The sequence below is a fragment of the Amblyraja radiata genome, chromosome 35, assembly GCF_010909765.2.
Source record: "Amblyraja radiata isolate CabotCenter1 chromosome 35, sAmbRad1.1.pri, whole genome shotgun sequence".
Classification (NCBI taxonomy): Eukaryota; Metazoa; Chordata; class Chondrichthyes; order Rajiformes; family Rajidae; genus Amblyraja; species Amblyraja radiata.
In genome coordinates this window covers 17,849,751-17,866,794 of record NC_045990.1, presented here as the reverse complement: position 1 = coordinate 17,866,794, position 17,044 = coordinate 17,849,751, and the positions used below count along the sequence as shown (strand labels likewise).

General features: G+C 48.4%; 1 protein-coding gene across 2 annotated transcripts; it reads right to left on the bottom strand.

Moving 5' to 3' along the window:
• Positions 1-365: 365 nt before the first annotated feature.
• LOC116991909 (RING finger protein 11-like) lies at positions 366-14,864 on the bottom strand. Of its 2 annotated transcripts, none has more exons than XM_033050886.1 (3): positions 14,475-14,864; positions 2,321-2,490; positions 366-873 (listed from the first exon to the last, which is right to left on the bottom strand). In XM_033050886.1, the coding sequence occupies exons 1-3, from the start codon at positions 14,649-14,651 to the stop codon at positions 702-704; spliced, it is 519 nt and encodes a 172-aa protein (XP_032906777.1). In that variant the 5' UTR covers positions 14,652-14,864; the 3' UTR covers positions 366-701. The 2 variants fall into 2 exon arrangements, with proteins under 2 accessions (XP_032906777.1, XP_032906778.1); XM_033050887.1 differs by lacking the exon at positions 14,475-14,864 and adding an exon at positions 4,840-5,188.
• Between the last annotated feature and the right edge of the window lie 2,180 nt (positions 14,865-17,044).

The window sequence follows — 17,044 nt, the reverse complement described above, 5'->3', positions numbered from 1 at the left end:
ACTCGCCCATACCGTCCCACAATGTCCCGATGTTCTCGGCTCCAATGATCCTTTAACTCCAGTTCATCGGCAGAATCAGCCACCTCCCCAACGAAGGATTGTTCAGGAGACTTTGACCTAAACCATGTGCACTGTCAATGGCAAATCCCACTGCAACCACCGAGATGAAGGTGAGGAGGGGGGGGGGGAGCTAACAGCCGCAGCTGGAACCGTACCCTGCTGCACGGAGCATCAATCGGAGTAACGCCACCCTGATGTGTCAAAGCACAAACTCTACCAGCCTCGTAGCGGGCAAAGCCAATTGATTTGAAGGGCAACGACACAGCATGTGCAAAGAGAGCTAAAGTCTAAAACACCTCGAGTTGTTTTTTGAGTGGGACTCCTGCCTTCACTCTGCTTTTAATCACTTTCCTCTCTGCTGGTCAGTGTTAAGTAAAACATTTGGCCAAATCGCAGCATCTTCAGCTGGTAAAATGTACGATCTGGTTCAAACAAAAGCTCTGGTTGATTTTATGGATGGGGTGAAGAGAGGGGGCAGGGAGGTGGGGGGTGGATGGGATAGTTCTTTGGTCTGAGTGAGTGGGAGATTTCCCTCTGTTATCACCCCCAAGTCCCCCCCACACCTGCCCCGCCCCAGTCTTCTTTCCTTTTGGCAGCGCAACATTCAAAGTGCAGGGGCAATTGGCAACGGCCGAGCCAGGTCAGTTGGTCTCGTAGGATGCCAGCAAGGCCGCATCGACGGGTTCCATGCACGTGGGGCAGGTGAACGACCGCATGAGCCACTCGTCAATGCATTCCATGTGGTAGATGTGCATGCACGGCAAAAACCGGATGGGGTCCCCGAAGACAAAGTCCATCATACAGATCACGCACCTGAGGACAAACGACAAATACATTATTACTTAAATGGCTTATAGAGTCATAGAGTGTGGAAACAGGCCCTTCTGCCCAACATGCCCACACCGGCCAACATGTCCCAGCTACACCGATCCCATCGGCCTACATTTGGCCCATATCCTTCCAAACCCGTCCTATCCATGTACCTGCCTGTTCAAGAAGGAACTGCAGATGCAGGAAAATCGCAGGTAGACAAAAATGCTGGAGAAACTCAGCGGGTGCGGCAGCATCTATGGAGCGAAGGAAATAGGCAAGGTTTCGGGCCGAAATGTTGCCCATTTCCTTCGCTCCATAGATGCTGCCGCACCCGCTGAGTTTCTCCAGCATTTTTGTCTACCTATCCATGTACCTGTCTAACTGTTCCTTAAATGTTGGGATAGTCCCTGCCTCAATACCCACCCCTTCTGTGTGGAAAAAGTCGCCCCTCAGGATTCTATTAAATCTTTCCCCTCTCATCTTAAACCTATGTCCTCTGGTTCTTGGAGGCACAAGGAATTGCGGACGCTGGTTTACAAAAAAAGACACAAAGTGCTGGAGTGCTCAGCAGGTCAGGCAGCAACGCAGCGAGTCAGGCAAAGATCCTGCCTGACCTGCTGAATTACTGTCATTTTTTCCCCCTTTACTTCTTGATTCCCCAGCTCTGGGAAGACTTGTACTCCTCTATGAGATCAACCCTCAACCTCCTGAGCTTCAAAGAATAAATTCCTAGCCTGCCCAACCTCTCCCTGCAGCTCAGCCCCTCGAGTCCTGGCAATATCTTAAATCTTCTCTGCTCCCATGAGCATAATGGGATCTTCCCTAATGCATGGTGATCAGAAGTAACACAACTGAAATAACACAACACTAATTTTCTTAAAAGTTTTAGTCCGTTGTGATCTGACGTTTCGGGTCAGAATCTTTCTTCGGACACACCACCCATCCTTTTTCTCCAGAGATGCTGCCTGACCCCGCTGAGTTACTCCAGCACTTTATCTGAATCTTGTAACATAAACCAGCATCTGCAATTCCTTCCTGCACGTCATTAATCCTGATGAAGGATGTGACATCTGCAGATAGGGTATAACACAAACACAAATAGGGTATAAACACAAAATGCTGGAGTAACTCAGCGGGACAGGCAGCATCTCAGGAGAGAAGGAATGGGTGACTTTTTGGTCGAGACCCTTCTTCATTTTATGTCTATCTTCAGTGTAAATCAGCGTCTGCAGTTCCTTCCTACACAAAGAGTATAGACATCCTTCCCGAAAGGTGCTCAGTGAACCAGAGGATGGAGGGATAATGCGGTAATTCTGTGCAAATTATATTAGTTTTTTAATCATTTAGTTAACTGAATGTAAAGGTTCCAGCGACCATAGTGCTATGTAGCCTCTTGCATTGTTTTTGAGTAATGCAACCTCCGAGCTGTCACTGCCAGGATACTCACTCCTTGGCCTTCTTGTTCTGGGGTTCTCGTCCGCAGTTGAAGCTGCCCTTGGGAAGGTGTTGGATTAGACCCAGTCTCTGTGCTATTCGGATCTGCTCTTCCTCCGTCAACTGTGTGGCCAGACGGGTTTGACTCGGCGTTGGGTGATAAACTGGAATTTGTGCTTGTTCCTGAAACACAGGGAATAATTTCTTGGGTCACGGAGAGTTTCAAAATGAAGGAGCCCATTTCTGACCAACTTAATCTGATCGGTTACTTCAGAGTTTAGAGATACAGAGTGAAAACAGGCACTTTGGCAGCAACCAGCAATCGTGGCACACTAGCACTATCCTTCATACTAGGGGCCGTTTACAATCTTTACCAAAGCCATTTAACCTACAAACCTGCTTGTGTTTGGAGTGCGGAAGGAAACCAGAGCACCCGGAGAAAACCCACGGGGAGAACATACAAACTCCGCACAGACAGCACCCATAGTCAGGATCGAACCTGGGTCTCTGGCACTGTGAGATAGCAACTCTACCTCTGCGCCACCCTTAGTTTTCAGTCGATCTCTGACAGGACAGGCTTTTGCAACATTGCTCTGTAGTTTGCCCCAAACCATATAGAATATTGAGTAGTACAGCACAAGAACAGGCCCTTCGGCCCACAATGTCTGTGCCAAACATGAGATCAAGACAATCTGTATTTATGACTACAATATCCTGTTGTGCTGCAGCAAATGCAAGAATTTCATTGTCCTATCTGGGACACATGACAATAAACTCTCTTGACTCTTGATCTCATCTGCCTTTTCTTTTTATCTCAGATTTCCAGTACTTGAGGTACAGATGGGCACTGTATGGGGAAAGGCACCAGGCGGGGGGGTGAGTGGCCACTGTGAATGGAACAAGCACTGGGTGGGCGTGCGTGGGTCGGACACCGTGTGTGGTCTGTGGGCACTGTTTGGGGCGGGCGAGGGAGGGCATTGTGTAAGGGGCAGTCACTGGGCAGGAGGGCACAGTGTATGGGGCAGGGTCGGCATCAGGTAGGGGTGTGTGTGGGCAGGGGGTGAGTACTATATGAGACAGGCACTGGGTGGGCATGCGTGGGTCGGGCTGGGGGGTATGTGGGCACTGTTTGGGGCAGGCAAGGGAGGCACTATGTATGGGGCATGGGGGTGGGCACTATATGGGACAGACAATGGGTGGAGGCAGGCGTAGTGAGTGGGGCACTGGGCAGGGGATCAACCCAACTCATTTGCAGAACCTCTTTCCAAACATAATCCAGTTTATCCAATTCCTGTCCCTAGATTTACTTAGTCTGATCATTTTTCTAATTCTATTTTCAACCAATAACATTGACACCCACCACCTTATCATGCAGTACATCCCAGATACTAGACTTGTTGCATAAAAGCATTTCTTTATACTGGGTCTGTCTCATGTGGAAATCACTTATGGAGTCAAGGGAGAATGTACAAACTCCGTAGACAGCAGCCGTGCTCGGGATCAAACCCGGTTCTCTGGCGCTGTAAGGCAGTAACTTTACAGCTGTGCCAAAGTGCCGCCCATAAAAAGTCACAAAGTGCTGGAGTAACTCAGCGGATCTGGCAACATCTCTAGAGAACATAGGTAAGTGACGTTTTGAGCCAGACCTGGAGCACCAGGAGGAAACCCATGCGGTCACAGGGAGATCGTGCAAACTCCACAAAGACATCAGCCGAGGTCAGGTTCGAACCAGGGTCTCTGGTGCTACGAGGCAGCTACTCGACCAGTTGTGCCACAGTGCTGGCAGGGTTCAACCCAAAACATTGCTCATTCCCCCACAGATGCTGCTCGACCCGCTGAGATCCTCCAACAGATTCCAGCATCTGCAGTCTCCTAAGTTTCCTCTTCTTATTTTATGCATGAGGTGCCCCGTGGACAAGATTCTTGAAAAACAATCGTGATCAGAAGCTGAAATGTGGTCGCTCTTTCGACTCCCCCACCATCCCTGCCCAACCATGACCTGAACTCCTCACCTATGACCAACCATTCCCTTCCCAATGACAACCTCCCATCTGATCAGCACAGCCAACAGCCAAGCCCTGGTACGCCCAACAACCCACATCACCTGACCCAGCACGCCCAGTCATCCCTTCCACTTCCAGGCTCATCCAGATATCCTTCCCCTTCCCAAACCTACCCACACTCCCACTCATGTGATTCTCCTCCCACACCCCCAATCACGTGGTGCCCCTGGCCACACATCCAATCACGTGGTGCCCCTGGCCACACGTCCAATCACGTGGTGCCCCTGCCCACACGCCCAATCACGTGCCCATCCCTCATCAGCACACCCATTCACGTTCCCCACCCCAACAGGACACCCAATGTACCCCCCCCCACCCCCCCGCTCCTTCAGCATGCCCAATCACTTCTCCACCTTGCCAGCGCACCTAATCACGTTGCCCTGCCCCCAACAGAAGGCCCCTCTCCACTAACATGCCCAATCACGTTGACAATCCCTGCCCACCAACCTAGCCTCTGGTTCCCACTTACTGTAGTCTGTTCTCTGTGAGCCCTTTTCCCTTTCTGCTCCTCCCGAATTCTGATTCTTTCTTTCTTACTCTCAGCCATGTTGCGCTGTCTTCCTTGCTCCCTAAGCCTCTGGCCTTTGCTGTCTCTCTGTTGTTCTGTGTGCGCGTGCGTGCGTGTGTGTACGTGAAGCACTCTCTGTGTCCTGGTCTGGCTTTACTGCCTTGCCTTTCGGTCTTCTAAAGCCTGCTGTATTCCAACTCGTAGCAATCCTTTCTGGAAAAGAAAAGCCAGAGACTTCAGCGTTAGGAAATCCCGGGGCTCCACACTCAGATTTAAACAACACCCTCGGGGCGACAGTGGTAGAGTTGCTGCATTAGAGAGCCAGAGACTCGGGTTCAATCCTGTCCCTCCCACATTCCAAAGACGTACAGGTTTGTAGGTTAATTGGTTTTGTCTGAATGCAAAACTGTCCCCAGTGTATGTAGGATAGTGTTAGACAATAGACAATACACATTAGGTGCAGGAGTAGGCCATTTGGTCCTTCGAGCCAGCACCGCCATTCAATGTGATCATGGCTGATCATCCCCAATCAGTACCCCGTTCCTGCCTTCTCCCCATATCCCCTGACTCCGCTATTTTTAAGAGCCCTTTCTCCTCCCCAGCTAATCTCGGCTGTGGGGTTCCACAAGGTTCCATCCTTGGCCCCATTCTCTTCTCCCTGTATATGCTCCCCTTAGGCCAAGTCATTGAAAGGCACGGCATTTCCTTCCATTGCTACTCAGATGATACACAACTCTATCTCCACCTGAAGCCCAAAAACCAATCAAATCTGCTTAACCTTACCCGCTGCCTCGAGGATATAAAGTGCTGGATGGCCCAGAATTTCCTCCAACTAAATGAAAGTCTGAGGTCATCCATCCCGGCCCCTCGGATTCAATCAAAATGATAGCAGGCAGCCTTGGAAGCCTTACCCCACTACTCAAACCTCAGGTCAAAAACCTCGGCGTGATATTTGACAGCACTGAAATTTGACAAATAAGTCAATGCCGTGGTAAAAGCTAGCTTCTTTCAGCTTCGGACGATAGTTAAAATAAAACAATTCCTCCAGTTTGATGACCTCGAAAAGATCATCCACACATTTATCTCCTCCCGCCTAGATTACTGCAACTCTCTTTACACTGGCATCAGCCAATCTTCCCTGTCCCACCTGCAACTGGTCCAAAACGCCGCAGCGAGACACCTGACGGGCACCCGAAAAAGGGACCACATCACCCCGATCCTGGCCTCTCTCCACTGGCTCCCTGTGCGGTTCCGTATACATTTCAAGACCCTCCTCTATGTCTACAAAGCCCTCAATGGGCTTGCCCCCTCCTACATTAAAAGTCTTCTCACCCACCACTCCACCTCCAGGTCCCTCAGATCGGCCGACTTGGGGCTGCTGAATATCCCACGGTCTAGGCATAAGCTTAGGGGCGACCGTGCCTTTGCGGTTGCAGCTCCTGGACTGTGGAACAGCATCCCCCTTCCTATCAGAACTGCCCCCTCCATCGACTACTTTAAGTCAAGACTAAAAACTTATCTATACTCCCAAGCCTTTCCTGACGTCCACTGAGCGAGGGCTATATGTATATATGTATGTAGTTTGTTTATACTATTCTTATAACAAATGTAAAGCACTTTGGCCAACGAGAGTTGTTTTTTAAATGTGCTATATAAATAAATGTGACTTGACTTGACTATCTAGCTCTCTCTTGAAAGCATCCAGAGAACCTGCCTCCACCAGAGAATTTCACAGACTCACAACTCTGTGAGAAAAAGAGTTAATGTGTTAATGGGTGGGGATCGCTGGTCGTTGCGGACTCGGTGGGCTGAAGGTCCCGTTTCTGTGCAGTGTCTCTATAATTAACTTACCCCCCCCTCCCCCTCCTTCTCCAATAAACCCCTTCTCACAGCAGTGACATTATATCCGTGGTATCAGGGCTATATATATCCTTAACCCAAAATCTTTTTCCAAAGTCTATTTATAGGTCAAACCTATGGTTAAACATCTAATTATAACCTGCTGATCTATTCCTGCGGTCCCTGGATTATTTACATAGGCCACCCCCTCATCCCTGAAACATGCCTAGCTCCACAACCACATCTCAAAGTCTCCATTCATGGCCCTACCTGCCTGCATGATGTGGAACACACAGGCGTTTTGTGTCCCCAAGCCAAAATACACGCATGGAATGTTATACAGTTTGTCCGCGCAGTACTTGAAGGGGAACTCTATTAAAGGAGAGGTGAAAGCCTTAGTTTTCTCTTCCTGTGGGGAAGCACCTGCAGTCTACTTAGGAAAAGGAAAAACTGGCCACAGTAGCAGCTTAGAAATCAGCGCTGGGGAAATCACAGCCACTCCCAGAGTGGCCGCTTGTGGTGCCAAGCTTGTCTCGAGCAGGCACCACTTAGTTATCAGTGCCCCGCAACAACCTGTACCATTACTTCAGTCCCACAAGAATGGTACATGAATGTGGAGAAGGTTTATAGAATCAGGGAATTATCACAGCACAGGAGACTTATTTTGCCAACTGCCTGTCCATCAATCTATCTCAAAGACATGCGCCCGAAGGTGCAGTGAAATGAATTTGCCAGCAGCGATACACTTAAAAAGAACACACAATACAAAATAACATTTAACACAAACATCCACCACAGCATTCTTCACTGCGGTGAAAGGCACAAAGTTCAGCCAGTCCCCCTCCTTTGTTCACCCGTGGTCGGGGCCATCAACCCACCATAGTCACCACTATGGACGGCCCAATGTACAAGCTTTCTCGTCAGGTCGAGACCCTTCTTCAGACTCAATAGGTGATGTTTCAGGACCTGAAACGTCACCTATTCCTTCGCTCCATAGATGCTGCATCACCCGCTGAGTTTCTCCAGCATTTTTATCTACCTTCAGGTTTTTCGGTTAATTGGCTTCAGTAAAATTCAAGATTGTCACTTGTATGTAGGATAGGGCTAGTTTATGGGTGATGACTGGTTGCTTCCGCGCTGTATCTCGAAACTAAACTAAACCCCCATAACACTGACACTCCTCAGAGCAGTGCCCACCAACACTCCTGCACTACATTTCCACGTCACTCATACACACTTTTAATCTGTGGATGCATTTAAAGGGAATCTAGACAAACTCGAGGAGAGAAAGGAAAAAATGGAAAAAAAGGACGACAGATGGCACAATGGGCTAAGTGTTCGGCTGGCAGCCTGAAGGTGGCCGGTTCGAATCCTGCTTGGAGTGTGTACTGTCATTGTGTCCTTGGGCAAGACACTTCACCTACCTTTGCCTGGGACTAGAGACGGAAATTAGCTACTGATTGGCTACAATCTCGCATATTTACATGCAAATGTTAATTAATATGCACTGTCCCTATAAACAAAATATTATTATTATTATTATTATTATTGTGGAGGGAGTAATTGTAGTTTTGTCGTTTTGTAGCATCAGTGCCAGCTCAGACCAGAGGGGGGGCCCCCATGGTCTGTTTTTTTATGGCCACAAATGCTATCTCCACCATTTCAAATCTTTTTAAACACCTCTCGCATCACTCACCAATCTTCCTTACTACGATACAAATGTGTTCAAATCACCACTTTAAACCCGCTCTATAGACACCTCACCAACCGCGTCAAAGGAACGAAACAAAATCATGAAACAAAGTTTCTGATAGCAGAATTTAAAAAGGTACTTGGAAATCTGTAAGCATCAACATCGGACCCAGTCTCAGACAGTAGGAATGTGACCTGTCCAGACTGTGCATCTTAGCATCTTAGCACTGGGAATTTTCCACTGTAGTATACATTCAATAAAACTTTGAAACAGTTTAGAACATTGTAGGTGCAGCTAAACAACATTCTCAGAAACCGCTATCGCAACACGTTCTTGCCATCTCCTGCTCTCCCCCTTCCCCCTAGGCAATTAGTCTGCTTCTATCAGATACGATCCGATACGATAAAACTTTATTCATCACCGGAGGGAAATTGGTCTGCCGACAGTCACAACACACAAGGTACACAAAAACTTGAAATTTAAAGTGAAAACAAAAAGAAAAACAAGCAACTGTTGTCTGGCTGCCATGTGCACAGCGCCTTCACCGAAACAAATGAACAAATAAACACAGACTCGGACAGAGGATTCTAAGCTAGAATGACCCCCCTCATAGCTGTCCCCCCCCCCATGCCGGGTCCCATTGTTCTCAACAGCGGTCTACCCATGCCGGGTTCCCATTGTCTTCCCCTCCTCCCATCATGCTCATCGACCACAAGGCCCCACCGTCAGGGAACCCCCCTCGCCAGAGGTCATCTGTTGCCAGCCGTGATGTGTTCACCCCCCACTTCTCTCACAGTGCCCCATTCCCCTCTGCAATCGGTCTGAAGAAGGGTCCTGAACCAAAACATCACTTATCCACAGATGCTCCCAAGATGCATGTCTACGTAATCCCAGGGTCGTCACTGTTCAGCTCAATTCACTCCTTACATCCCAAAACACACTCCAGCACATCCTTGCGGGAATACCATGGGGGAAGGTTACCTTGCAAGTGATCACTCTGTGTATGTTCCTCATCAGTGGGTACACTGTTGGACTGGGGGGGGGGGGAAGAATCACAAGGCCCACTTGGCCTTGCCATACAATTTTGAGGATTGATTTGGGTGTGAATGGAACCAGGCATCTTGGCTGACTTCCCACCCTTTTCCTTGTAAGGGGATCAAATATAAACAGGGGAATTTCTGGCTTTATGCCAACTCCAGCCACTAAATGACTGTGGAATGGAAGTAAAATTGGGACCTCTTAAAATATTCCACCAAATCTAGGCTGACACTCCACCACTGAACCAGGAGTGATGCCCTTGCGTGAATATTGTTGTCAGAGTAGAGATTACTCCCATACGGAACTCCAGTCGGGGCGGCCCAGCACGAGGGAGGAGCGGCGCCCAGTCGGGGCGGCCCAGCCCGAGGGAGGAGCGGCGGCCTGGCGCGAGGCTGAGACGGTGGCAGTACTCACGTGAGGGCGATCCGGCTCGGGGCTGGAACGATGCTCCGGGGGCTGGGACGGCAGTTCTGGTGGCGGTGGCCTGAGACCGGGGTTCGGCCGCGGGCCAGCGGCTGCGTCAGCAGGTCTGGTGAGTGGCAGCTTCGACCACCCCGGGCCGCGGGACAGGTTTTAACATCGCCCGGGGGGTATCGCCTCAGCGCAGAAGGAGAAGAGGAGGGAAGAGACTGCAGCCCTAAGACTTTTGCCTCCATCACAGTGAGGAGATGTTGGGTGGACTCACTGTGGTGGATGTTAATATGTGTTTATTGTTGTTTTTTATTGTATTGTATTGTATGTATGACTGCTTCAATTTCGTTCAGACTTCGGTCTGGATGACAATAAAAGGCTATCTAATCTAATCTAATTACGGGGAGTGTGGCGAGAGCGTCCAGCTTTAAGTTTCTGAGCACTCACATTTCAGAGGACCTCACATGGTCAAGAAGGCACAGCAACGACTGTTCTTCCTGAGGACATTAAAAAAGACTGGTCTGCCCCAACAGCTGCCGACAACGTTCTAACGCTGCACCACAGAGAGCATATTAACGTATGGCATCTCTGTGTGGTATCTCAGCTGCACGGAGGCGGAGAGGAGAGCTCTTCAGCGCGTCGTCCACAGAGCGCAGAGGATCATTGGGACACAGCTACCAGCCTTGGAGGATCTGTTTGAACTACTTCCCTCCCGCAGACGTTACAAGGCCTTCTACGCCCGAACCTCCAGACTCAGAAACAGTTTTATTCCCAGAGCTATAGCGGCTCTGAACCGGCCCTGCTGAGTGCCCCCCACCCCCCCTGGACTGTCTCCCTCGGATGGTCACGTCACATGGCTTATTTATTTATTTTACTTTTCTCTTACATCGGTTGGAAGCTGCATACTAAATCTCGTTGCACTGACGTGCAATGACAATAAAAGATATTATTGTTATTATTATTATTATTTTCGGAACAGCAGAAGCCTGCCCTAGCAATATTTCAAAGACGTTTCCTTAATTATGGCCTGATAACGGCGAAAAAACTCATACTTAAATTTTGGAAAAATACAGCTGCCCCATCTCTTAAAATGTGGATTACAAACATGTCTGAGACGCTACATCTTGAAAATAAGAGACTTGTCTTAGCAGGAAAATCAGAGCAATTTTCGAAGACATGGATTCCATTCATTGATTCATTACAAGGATAGTATGGTGCAACACAACTTCGGAATTAAACCGATTTACGGACTGGGTGATGGGTGGGGAGAGAAATGAAGCAGGTATATCATCACTTTTTTTTTTTCTTCTTTTTTTTCCGTCTTTTAATTTTTTACGTTTTTCCTATTTCTTTTACTTACTCTTTGACTACACTTATTTGGTAATTTGGGGGTTCTATTCTTACACATTCACTTTCTCTTTCATTTTCTTTCTTTCTTGCTCTTTCTCTCTTTTTCTATTTCATCTTAGCTAAAATTAAAATTGAAGCTGTACAATAAATGTATTATGTCAAATGCCGCGGTTTATACTTTTGTACACTCCTAATAAAAATAAATCGTTTTAAAAAGTTGAGATTACTGGCCCATCATTGAAGAGGAATTTATTTAGTCAGAGCGTGTTGAATTTGTGGAATTCATTGCCACAGAAGGCTGTGGAGGCCATGTCAATTAATATTTTTAAGATGGAGATTGGTAGATTCTTGATTAGTACTGGTGTCAGAGTTTATGGGAGAAGGCAGGAGAATGGGGTTGACAGCAGGGTCATCTTGTGTTGTGCAGGAGAATGGGGTTAGGAGGGAGAGATAGATCAGCCATGATTGAATGGCGGTGTAGACTTGATGGGCCGAATGGCCTAATTCTGCTCCTATAATTTATGAGCCTCTCAGTATGGGATCCCCTGCATTAATATCTCAAGAGTATTTATTCATGTGTGTATATATTTATATTATGGTATATGGACACACTTATCTGTTTTGTAGTAAATGCCTACTATGTTCTGTGTGCTGAAGCAAAGCAAGAATTTCATTGTCCTATACAGGGACACATGACAATAAACTCACTTGAACTTGAGTTTCCTCCAGCAACCTGGCTATTATTTATCTTTCAATCAACATCTAAGTGAGATTATTCAACCATTACCTAACTGCAATTTTGTGAGAATTTACAGACCACAAGCATATGTGACAGCAATCCGTACACCTCCATCGATGACCCTTATACAATCACATGCATTAGGCGCAATAGGCCACTTAGCCCCTTAGGCATGCGTTGCCATTTAATGAGATTGTCACCAATCTGATCTTAACCTCGACTCTGCATTCCCCTCAGTCCCTGACAATCTTTCATACCATTGCTCATCATGCATTTAACTACTTCTGCTTTAAAATATCAAAAGAAAAGTTTCAGAAAAGAGTTTGAAAGTTTCACAAATCTTTGGGAGAAAAACAAATTCACCACATCTGTCTTAAATGGTCAATCCATTCATTTCTGGATCTTCCTACGAGGAAACAGTCATTTATTCATAGTCAAGAACCTACAGGATTTTGCGTTTCAATTTAATCCAGCGGATTTATCCCAAAGTTCTCTGGCATTGCAGAAGTTGGGGGAGTTGCTGACATTGTGCTAGTTCTTCACTTTGTAACTTCTCAATAACTTGCCAAATCCTTCTGTGACGTAAACATTGTAACTGGTTCCACTTTTGTACTTTAATTAGAATTTAGGAAGTCTGCAAGCCCGTCTCCAATAAACATTGACATCCTTGATCTTTTTGTATTCAAGGTGGAGAAAAAGCTAGTCACATTACCATGATCTCATAGCCATTTTTCCCCCAACTCTCAATCAACTCTCCACTTAAACTTCACAACTCAGAGACTAAATCTAAAAATGTAGCCCCCTTGGTAGGTGTCACACTACCAGAGGTGCTATCTATCAAGAGGTACTGACATCTCGTGCAAGTAACAAATCTGGGGGCGGGCGGTATTTCAAAGAAAGCAGTGATATAATCGCAGGCAACATTTATTCCCAAACCAACATCACAAAGACAGCTGACAGTCATAGCACACAGACAGGCTCTTCAGCCCACAATGACCATGCCCACCAACAAGCACACCTCTATATGGACCTCTCACATACAAGGTATTTTCTATATTCATTGTTATTGTTGCATCTAATGAGGCTCAAAAGTTGCAGCAAGTAAGAATTTCATTGAATCTGTTCACATCCTGTGCATATGGTAAATAATCACACTTGATTTATTCAACCACAGCCACATGTTTTCTCAAGCGCCTCCCTCTGACAGTTCTGTGAGACCCTCACTCACTTGCTCCCACTCCGTGATTCCTACTGCTCTCCGACCATGTCCTGACCCAGACCCCCCTCCCCACCACAACCAAGTGTGCTTCCTCAAGGTCCTCCCTCTCGATTTAAGGATGTATTTCCCATCTCCCAATCAACCACGTGCATCCCCTGCACTTTAGTTTAGTCATATAGCATGTTTAAAGGCCCCTCTGCCCATCGAGTCCACACCAAACACAATCTTCTGTTCACACTATTCTATGTTATCTCACTTTCTCATCCATTCCCTTCACACTAGAGGCAATTTACAGAGGGTCAATTAATCTACAAACCCACACATCTTTGGGATGTGGGAGGAAACCAGAGCACCCAGAGGAAACCTACATCACAGGGAGAACGTGCAAACACCACATAAACGGCACACTGTCCTACACCCACGAGGGGCAATTTTTACAATTACACCAAGTCAATTAACCTACATACCTGCACATCTTTGGTGTGAGGAAACCGAAGATCTCGGAGAAAACTCACGCAGGTCACGGGAAGAACGTACAAACTCCGTACAATCATCTCTGTAGCTGTAACATTCTCCAGAGATGCTGCCTGACCCACTGAGTTACTCTAGCACTTTGTGTCTATCTTTAGTATAAACCAACATCTGCAGTTCCTTTTTTCTACATTCCACACTTAGTTTTCTTTTCCTTCTTGCACTACCTTAATGGTATGCAAAACACAAAGCACTAGAAGAAATCAGCAGGTCAGGCAGCATCCATGATGACAACTCAGGTCAGGACCCTGCTTCAGACTGAACGATGAATCAGCATGAAGGATCCCTATCCGAAACATCATCTGTCCTTTCCCACTACAGATGTTGCCTAACTCGCTGAAATCTAGAGACAGAGGGAGGGATAAAGGTGGAAGGGGGCAGTAGGGAAGGGAAAGGATGATAGATAATTCACTTTGTGTTTTGTTCAAGGGTCCAGCATCTACAGTTCATTGTGTCAACATGTGCGGTATGATTTGGTACACGTGTCAATAATACACGAGTTACTCCAGTACTTTGTGTCTATCCTCGGTGTAGAGCAGCACCTGCAGTTCCTTCCTACACTGATCCCAATCGCCGGGTGAGTGGGAACACACGGATACTGGGATCTTACTGTGCAGCAGGAAGTGGTGGAGGGGAGGGGGGGAGAGAGAGAGAGGAAGAGGGGGAGAGAGGAAGAGGAGCAGAGACCCCCCCCCCCCCCCACGTCAGGCTGCGCTGCTGTACAGGGACGAGCAGGGCGATATGCGAATGCAATGAATGTGCAGGCCAGCACCGACCTGCTGGGGTGGTGAAGCGGCGGCGGGCGGCCTGTGCATCGGCCCCGGGCCGGCTCTGCCTCTGCCTCTGGCCCCAGGCCCGGCGATCCCGCCGCCCGCTCCCTCTCCGGCGTAACTCGCCGAGTCATTCAGCAGCGAGATGTCGTCGCCCGCCTGCGACTTGAAGCAGTTGCCCATGGTGATGGTCGAGTCGCCGAGGGGGAGAAGAAACACTGGGGCTTCAAATGGGTTTTTTTAAATGTCATCGGGCGTTTCAGCGCCGTTTGTGCCGGGGAACATCACCAGAGCGTCTCCGTCTCCGTCTCCGTCTCCGCCGCTCCCGACCGCGACCCCGCCAGCGACAGCGACATCGACGCCGCCATCGTCTCCCCAGCCGCCATTTTCCGCGCCTCCGCCCTCTCACACTAACCTGATGCCCACCGGGGGCGGGGACGACGCTTGATTGACAGTCCTGTTGACCACTCTCCGGTTTCGATGCCACTCAATCGAAGGGACGCAGCCAATGGCGAGGCGGTGGGTGGATGGGTGGGCGGGTTCGGCTGCCTGGTGCACCCTAACTTGCTGCTGCTTTGATGGACAGCTGTGCCGACTAATCAGCACCGGGCCTGGGCTGGCTCAAGGGGCGGGTCCAAGGCCCGCATCTGATTGACGGCGCTCTCCGCCAATCAGGGAAGGGCCGGCGACGCAGTGGGTCCAATCAGCGCCGGCGGGAGGCGGGGTTTCCGCAGCATGTCTGGGCACTGATGCTGGTCATTGTTGGCAATGGGTGACGATTCAATGGGCAAGGTCAACATCAACCTTGGTCTGAGTCACCACAGCTGCTCTTTACCTCACTCAACTTCACTTAGTTTAGTTTCATTCAGGTTAGCTCAGTTTTAGTTTAGTTGAGATTAGTTCATTTTAGTTTAGATTTGTTGTTTAGATTAGATCAGTTTGGTTTAGTTCAATTTAGTTTAGTACAGTTTAGTTCAGCTTAGTTTAGTTTAGGTGTGACAGAGGTTCACCTGCACCTCCTCCAACCTCATCTATTGCATCCGCTGCTCTAGATGTCGGCTGATCTACATCGGTGAGACCAAGCGTAGGCTTGGCGATTGTTTCGCCAATAACCAACCTGATCTCCCTGTGGCTCAGCACTTCAACTCCCCCTCCCATTCCGTATCCGACCTCTCTGTCCTGGGCCTCCTCCATGGCCAGCGTGAGCACCACCGGAAATTGGAGGAGCAGCACCTCATATTCCGCTTGGGCAGTCTGCACCCTAGCTGCATAAACATTGAATTCTCTAATTTCCGGTATCCCTTGCTGTCTCCTCCCCCTCTCAGCTCTCCCTCAGCCCTCGGGCTCCTCCTCTTCCTTTTTCTTTCTTCTCCCCACCCTACATCAGTCTGAAGAAGGGTTTCGGTCCGAAACGTTGCCTATTTCCTTCGCTCCATGGGTGCTGCTGCACCCGCTGAGTTTCTCCAGCACTTTTGTCTACCTTAGTTTAGTGCAGTTTAGTTCAGTTTTAGTTTAGTTCAGCTTAGTTTAGATTAGTTCAGTCTAGATTAGGATTGTTTGTTTAGTTTACTTTACTTAATAGTCACGTGTACCAAGTTACAGTGAAAAGCTTTTGTTACATGCAAACTAGTCATCAAATACATGATTACAATCCAATACAGCCATGATCATATTGAATGGCGGTGCAGGCTCGAAGGGCCGAATGGCCTACTCCTGCACCTAATTTCTATGTTTCTATGTTTCTAATCTAGCCATGCGCCATATACAGATACATGATAAAGGGAATGACATCCAGTAAAGTCCGATCAAAGATAGTCCGAGGGTCTCCAAATGAGATTCAGATTCAACTTTAATTGTCATTGTCAGTGTACAATACAGAGACAACGAAATGCAGTTAGCATCTCCCCTATGGTTTCAATAAATAAATCTATTTACATGCATACAGTCATAGTGTTTTTCCAGTGGGAGGAGTGTCCGGGGGGGGGGGGGGGGGGGGGGGGGGGGGTGATTGGCAGTCACCGAGGTACGTTGTTGAGTAGAGTGACAGCCGCAGGGAAGAAGCTGTTCCTGGACCTGCTGGTCCGGCAACGGAGAGACCTGTAGCGCCTCCCGGATGGTAGGAGGGTAAACAGTCCATGATTGGGGTGAGAGCAGTCCTTGGCGATGCTGAGCGCCCTCCGCAGACAACGCTTGCTTTGGACAGACTCAATGGAGGGGAGTGAGGAACCGGTGATGCGTTGGGCAGTTTTCACCACCCTCTGCAATGCCTTCCGGTCGGAGACAGAGCAGTTGCCATACCATACTGTGATACAGTTGGTAAGGATGCTCTTGATGGTGCAGCGGTAGAAGTTCACCAGAATCTGAGGAGACAGATGGACCTTCTTCAGTCTCCTCAGGAAGAAGAGACGCTGGTGAGCCTTCTTGACCAGAGTTGAGGTATTGTGGGTCCACGAGAGGTCATCGGAGATGTTGACCCCCAGGAACCTGAAGCTGGAAACGTTCCACCTCCATCCCGTTGATGTGGGTGAGGGTGTGCGTGCCACCCCTGGACTTCCTGAAGTCTACAATGAGCTCCT